General features: G+C 41.2%; 1 protein-coding gene across 1 annotated transcript in view; it reads left to right on the forward strand.

The window, feature by feature from the left end:
* tbkbp1 (TBK1 binding protein 1) overlaps positions 1-7348 on the forward strand; it is a 57270-nt gene that overhangs the window by 29883 nt on the left and 20039 nt on the right. Inside the window, exons 3-5 of the mRNA XM_008437412.2 lie at positions 1454-1579; positions 3656-3760; positions 6073-6220. Coding sequence (XP_008435634.1) covers positions 1454-1579; positions 3656-3760; positions 6073-6220 — 379 coding nt within the window. The remainder of the gene's footprint in view (positions 1-1453; positions 1580-3655; positions 3761-6072; positions 6221-7348) is intronic.

Genomic DNA, 7348 nt, shown 5'->3' on the forward strand with positions numbered 1-7348 from the left:
TGGATGGATGGATGGATGGATGGATGGATGGATGGATGGATGGATGGATGGATGGATGGATGGATGGATGTGTACCTCATCTTGACAGGCTTGTTCTTTCTTCCCTCTCATGTTTAATCATTATTCCAGGTTCGACAAGGAGAATAATTTCRACCAACGCACTCGGCCTCAGACARCCCTGTTAGTAACAAAGCTGCAGCAAACAGAAAACTCCAGAGCGCAGCTGCTGCTGTGATGGATGGGAACACTTCTTGCTGCTTTGAACATGGGCTGAAGCGAGGTTCCTCTCCAGTTCAGAGTTCCTGAAGCTCAGCGCTGTCAGGAAACTCTGGCCCTCGGGGGCCGACTGCACATGTTTACCCCATTTACTGTTAAACCGAGCAAAGAGAGATGCTCTTCTAAATGGAAAAGGGTTGTTTTCTCCTCAAATAGACATTGCATCAGCGAGGCAATGACTTCACACAGAAAATGAAAAGCCCTTATGGTAGTAGGCACTCTAAATGGAAATGTGTTCATTTAGGTTGAACGACACTGAGTTATATAACCAGCATGTCTGGATCGCAGCGCTCTGCTAACGACCAGAGTTTGGTTTTGTAAGAGTAAAAACCTTTAGAGTTTAGATTGAATCCGCTTCAACCTTCAGCTTATAATTCCCGGTTGCGCTTTCACTCAGCTTACATACACTTTTCATTAATTTAAGTCAAAAATGAGACTTTTCAGAAGCGGCCTGATGGAAACAAACAGCCGCTCGACAGCAGGTTGCACTCGCTAATAGATGTGTAGTAATCCTCAAAAGTGGATTGACCGGCCAGCGCTGCTGTAGCTGAAGATACTAAAGCTCATTTTGACAGAAGGGTTCGCAGTCTAATTTCTGAGCTACAGGAAGGCAAAAGCAGCTTGAGGTCCTTTGGTTGTCTCGGGAGATTGCTGATTTACCTAAATTGATAGGAGAATGGATGGAGCTAAATACAGAGCAATCCTAGTAGAAGATGAAGATGAAGGTTCATCTTCTGGCAGCTTAACATGCAGCCAAAGCTGCAAAGGAAGGATTTAGATCAAAGCATGTRCATGTGCTAACTGGCTCAGCCAAAGTCTATAACTAAACCCAATTAAGGATCTCATGTAAGGATTGAAAGTTGTTGCTCTCAGATAATCTCCGTCCGATCTGAGTGAGCTTGTGAGCTATTGTGCGAAAAGAAATGGATAAATATTTACTCTCTAGACACGACACTGGTGGAAACGTACCCCACAAGACTTTCAGTCGACCAACTACGTCAGAAGAAGATACAAGAAATTCTGTCCAAACGATTACCCTTAAGTTGGCAGAATGAATACTTCACGTTTTTAATCATGAAACGCGGCAGGAAAAGCAGCATTCTAGTCTTTGCTGCAGTATGTTGTTTTATTGAACATGAACACTAATGAGCTGTCGTGTGTGTCTTTGTCTCTGCAGTTCCCAATGATCAGTGAGTTTGGTGAGGACACCAACTCCTACTGCTCTTTTGAGAGCAAAGACACGGCGCTGCTGCAGTCAGAAAATGGCAACCTGCACCAGCGAGTCAACGTCCTGACCCATGAGGTACACATCCAGTAAAACGAGGGGTTAAGAGAATCCAATTTCACGTGTCGCTTTTTTTTTTTTTTTTAATGCGGTGGCTAAAAGAAAAAGCCTTATCAGACAGATGTTTTTTTTTTTTTTAGAGGACTCATTCAGTGGAAATCCTTCTTCCATTAAAACCTAATTTAATTACAGTAGAATTTAGGTCAAGAAATGTCCAGAGCTAATTAGGTTTCCGGAGCTGCTGTCTGGGCAAAAATGATGAGGAATTGATACAACCGGATAGCTGTTTAAGAACAAAGTACGACACCGRAGCTTCAGGCCGATGTTCTTTGAGATGCTTTACAKATTACTCTGTAGAAGGCTCTCTTTGGAAAAGTTTATAGCAGAGGGTGACGGCAACATCCTCGTTGGTGCGCGTACATGCTTCGCACGAGCGCATTTCGAGAGCGGGGCTTTGAGTTTTTTTTGTTTTTTTCTGCTCGGCTGCCACTACAGTGCTCTCACGACTGTGTGAACGAGAACACGGGGAAACGAGAGGCGGCTCGCACAGGAAGGCCGTGGTGAAGCTGGTAGCAGCAGCGGTGAAAAAAAAAAAAAAAAGAGAGAGAAAAGAGCAGCGTTAGAGAGCGAGGAAATGGTTTATAAGAGCAGCAGAGCTGATTAGCGTGGGACTCCACAGGTCATGGGGTTGTCTGACACCTGGCAGTCCGACTGATGAAATGAGACATGGCACTGTGAGCATTGCTCTGTGGGAACCAAACCGATACGGCACAGAAAGTCTCAATGTACACACAGTACATAGGCTGCACTCATGTGGCTTCACTGATGGGTGAACATCCTATCCTTAATTCGTATGTTTTAAAGGAGACTTACTGTATTGTGCTTCCTTTTAGACACGTTAGGGTAGGTCTGTGGGCAATAGAAAACATTTTTTTTTTTTTTGCAAAACATTATTCTCAAATAATGAGTTTTCAGTCTAGTCATTTCAACCTGTTTGGAGCTCCGGTCAGAATYGGTTGTTTTGTGGGCTATATGTCGCTGTTATGCAATAAGCTAATGCTAGCTACGCCTCCAACTCAGATTTCTTCTAGCACTACGCTTTGTCTAGTTTCATCCATCTCTTTGTCAACAGATCAGCTTTTCTGTCCCTGCTGAGGAAATTCATTCCCAAAGTATGATGCTGCCACCACCATTTGTCACTGAGGCAGTGATGCGTTCACTGCCAGTTTTCCTTCCCTTTCCGCATGTAACTGATTACTGACTCTTAACCAACGATGTACGATTTTTACTAGTTAGGTGACTTCTGAAGGGAGTTTTATTTATTTTATTTATGGGTGGCAATGTAACGTCACACAGTTTAGATTTATCCCTCTAAAGAAAGCCTTTACTTCTAGTTGACATTTATACAGTATTTTTTTTGTTGGTCTGTCACACCAAATCCCAATAAATCACTGCCGTACTCTTTCACGAAGCTTTCCACAAGCCGTCCATGCACCGGCGCCAGATTTCCACTCACATATGTTGCCGTCGACACATTGAACGTCCGTCCCGGCTTCGGCTTGCCCCATTAGTGTGTCCCTCTCTGTTTATCTCAGTCCCTCATTGACGCTCCCACTCGGCTGCCTGGAAGTGACCATGTTTTCTTTCCGTTCCCTCGCCTACTTTGAAAATCTCTTAATTTCACTCAGCTTTGGAGAATCTCTAGTGCTCTCATATCTGCCAAATAAGATTGTGTCTCACTGTGGCACTCGTCGTGCCACACTGTGAGAAAACTAAGCCGCCGAGATGTTAAATGCCCCCCCCCACCCTTTTTAATAAAAAACAAAGAAAAAAAAAACACGCTTGTGACATTAGGGAAGCGCCGCGTTGCACACGCTGACGTCTTAAGATATTCGGTGTCCCAATTTCACCCGGTTAYGAAACATCTTCTTKAGGGACGCGTTTGATGACTCTCTGAATTGAAGTTTTCCCTTCATTTTCTCCTTTGTGGGAGAAGTTTGAAAACTAAGAAAGGAGGAAATGTGTCAACTTGTTTTGTTGTCTGTGTGAGTCTGCCTGCTTTTCAGCTCTTTTTTTAAATCTGTCTCTCTTTAGCTGCAGAAGAGAAAGGAAAGGGAGGAACAGCTGGAGGATGTGATCCAGGCCTATGAGAAGATCCACATGGAAAAAAGCAACCTCCAGAGGGACCTTGACAAGATGGTCAGAAGCGACACTCGGATAGCTTTACACTAGACTCCAATGGTTTATTCATCAAGTGTTAGTTTTACACTTCAGATTTAAAAAAAAGAAAGCAAGAGTTGATGTCATTAATAAATAGTTAATGAAATATGTGTTTAGATGTAAAAATATAACTTGAATGAATACAAGGGCTCTTCCAGTTTGGCTCCAGCTGTCTGCTGCTGCAGAAATGTTCTTATTTCTGCATCCTGAAAGCTTGAGAAGTTAGCATGCAGATTTACCTTCTGCATGTTTTCTTTTAGCCTTTTTTCAATTACTTTTAGCAACTTGGTGGCAATACATTTTTCAAGCTCATACCCCTTGAAATCCCTTACACTGCAGCCACAAACCTCAGAGTTTTTCATTGAGATTTCCTGTGAGAGATCAACAGAATGAACATCAGGGAGTCGAAGTGTGGCCTGAATTTGTATTGCGCTCCATGAGTAAATATTTTGTAGATGAAGATGTAATTGCATCTTTCACTCCAGTTAGATTGGACGGGSAGCATCTGGGAACATTAACTTTAAAGTCTTGTTTTTTTTGTTTTTGTTTTTTAGCTCTGCAACCGAATCAAAGACACAAAAGTTATGAAAAAGACAAGAAATTACAAAGAGCATTAGAACAACAGGCCTCAATGGATGTATTTTTAARGATTTCAATGTACTAGACCAACACAAAGTGATTCATAATAGTAAAGCAGGACACAACATTTTTTGTTTTTGTGGATAGTGAGGCTGTTTTGCAAGCTTTAGCCAAAGTCTTTAGTAGGTCTTTCTTCTGTGGTCAATCTGCACATTTCTGACCAAAATATATTCATATCTGGGACAAAAATTGTCTCACTCYTGAGCTGTACGATGRTTTTACATTCCCATCATGTCTGTACTTACATWKAACAGTTTGARCAGATGAATGTGGCAGCTTCAGCTCCACAGTTCTCCTGATGTCGGATTTCTCTTGACTTTTCAAACATGTCGTAAAAGAAAACTGTGTTTCAGGCGTGGCCTAAAATGCTCCCAAAGGTCTCCCTCCAATTCACTTGGATATGTTAGTTAATCTTATAGTCAATTTTTATGAAACACTTTTAGAGAATTTGGTTTTCTTTATTATTTTAGGAGCTTAAGCGCCTCCCGACAAAGTCTTAAAGTGACCCAAAGTCCAACATCAAGTACGCAGGATTCAGTAAAACATGCTGCCGATCATCAAATCTTTCACTGTAGGCAATTTCTGCTAAGCGATAGTATCTTTCTTTTTACAATAAAACAAAACAAAACATGCATTTGCKGAGCCTGCAAATTAGAATCTGGCTAAATTTTTTTTTTTTTTTTTGCAAGAGAGATTCTTCTCTCAGCGATTGTTTTAATGAATTATTCCTGTTCCCCCAGAAGAATTAAGCYGCATGTGACTTGACTTTCCTTTGTGTGTCGCTCCACCGCTTAAAACCGTGAGAATCTCATTTATTCTAAGTGGTTACAAATCAACACGAGGCAGAGCTGTCCAACCCAACAGATTGGCTGGCCGAACTTTCCTCGGTGCCCTTGTGAGGCAATAAAGCATCCCACTTGACAGCGGAGTCCATCTCACAGAGTATCTTCAGCAGCTTTAAACTGTCAGAGTGATGAGGGAATGAAGTGTGCCAAAGACGTTGAGCTGCCACCTGGCAGGGACCATCGCAGTGTCACCTGCGGCTCGTTAATGGGACTTCATCAGAAAACTGCGCCTCGCTCACCTTCTAGCCTTACTCATTAACACATCTATAAAGTGATGGAGAGATTTAGAAATTTAAAGTAGGAAGGTTTTTAAAAAAAACAACAACAACAGTAAATGACATAGTTAATGGCATAGTGGAGATTGATCGCTTCTTGAGAGGCCTTCCTATCTCAGAGCCTTTCTCTTTATTCACAACTGCGCTGCGATTACATTTGAATCTTTTGGCAAAAKTAACCAGGATAAATACAAGTTGTGGGTTTATAGAAATGTTTTCAATCCTTTGTGAAGAATTGCCTTCTACATCTAAAACCCATTTGGGCAAAATTTGATTTCCGCAAACATCAAGCATTCAYGTTACCTTGCAATTGACCATGTGGGAAATTTTGCCTCCCTCGCTCCTTTTGCATAATTGCTTTAATTCAGACACAGTTAGTGTCATTTTTTGCAGACTAATACCAATTCCTGTGTTTTGACAATGGATTCAAATTTCACAGGATTGCACCACGTGCCACACACATAAATGAAGACGGCATTTTACCTTGYGGCAGATTGGACTGTCTTTTCGTGATTCGCGCGTGTGATTTCAGACGAACCTGGTGGAGAAGCATGTCGAGCGAATCCTGGGCCTGGAGTCTGCGCTGAGGCAGAGGGACGAGTCCCTGCAGAAGCTCAACATCCAGCTGCACAACAAAGACATGCAGTACCTGCAGCTCCACGGCGGCCCTGACAAACACAGTAAGCAGCTTTGTCCCCTCGGATACAATTAGCGGACGCGTTTCACTGGACGAATTGAGAAATTGAGGAAAAAGTAAGAGCAGTCGTTCCAAAGGCAGGAGGAAAACAGCTCGCCTCTTGTCTGTTGTAACTTTTTATAAATCAACGAGTGTGCATTGTTTGCTTCTCATTGGCTGCTCATCTGTGCAGAGAAGCAGACTTTTTTTTTTTTTTTGCCAGACTGCAAATCTTTTTTGTCACTTTTTATATGATTTATGACTGGGTTTCAGTATGCAGATTTTTGGGATTTGTTATGTTTGTGTGACTCAGCATTCCACTTTCTTTTCTTTTATTAACTTTTGCTATTGTTGTATATATGTCTATGGGATGTAATGCCTTCTGTTAGTCTTTCCTCCGCCTCTGCACGTTTCTCGAAACTTTTAGCTGTCTGATCTGGGATCTTCATGACTGGCTCTGTGTCATGTTCTGCCAAACGTTTCTCGTCGTTTTGTTATACTTCTTAAGCAACACCTTTCTTTTCGGTCCATTCGGTCGCCTGCTGCCTCTCAGTCAGACATCTATTTTAGTTCTTCTTGACCAATTCAGAGTTCAATGATTTTTTAAAAACAMTGRCCTGCCAAATCAAATTTAGCTTGACGTTCATCTGAAGATGATTTTATGTATATATTTAAACAACACTGATTTTTTCCATCCTACMATTGAAGCTTTGTGTGTCACAAACAAAACTGAAAATATTATGTTCAATTAATGCCACTTATTAGGAATCTACTAACTAAAGCAAATTAGGCCAGCTGAATCAAATCCAACCGTGATGAGCGACATAGACTCAAAATCTTACTGCGATGTATTGTGATAACAATAAAAGTGACTAAGAAATCATTTSCAACATTTTTGCATTTATTTTTTTTTWAAACAGCTGTATTGGTGTTACTGTATATATAACTACAGTCAAAACACAGTTCTAAGTAAAATATATTCTGAAATTTAGTTAATTGTTGTWAAATTGCACATAAACTGCATTAGATCATATTTCTAAATTTGACATTTACTGATTCTTATGGAATCCACAGTTGAGAAAATAAAGTTTGACAAACTGTTGGGGTTTTAAGACATCATTCACTGGAATTT

The sequence above is a fragment of the Poecilia reticulata genome, linkage group LG19, assembly GCF_000633615.1.
Source record: "Poecilia reticulata strain Guanapo linkage group LG19, Guppy_female_1.0+MT, whole genome shotgun sequence".
NCBI lineage: Eukaryota > Metazoa > Chordata > Actinopteri > Cyprinodontiformes > Poeciliidae > Poecilia > Poecilia reticulata.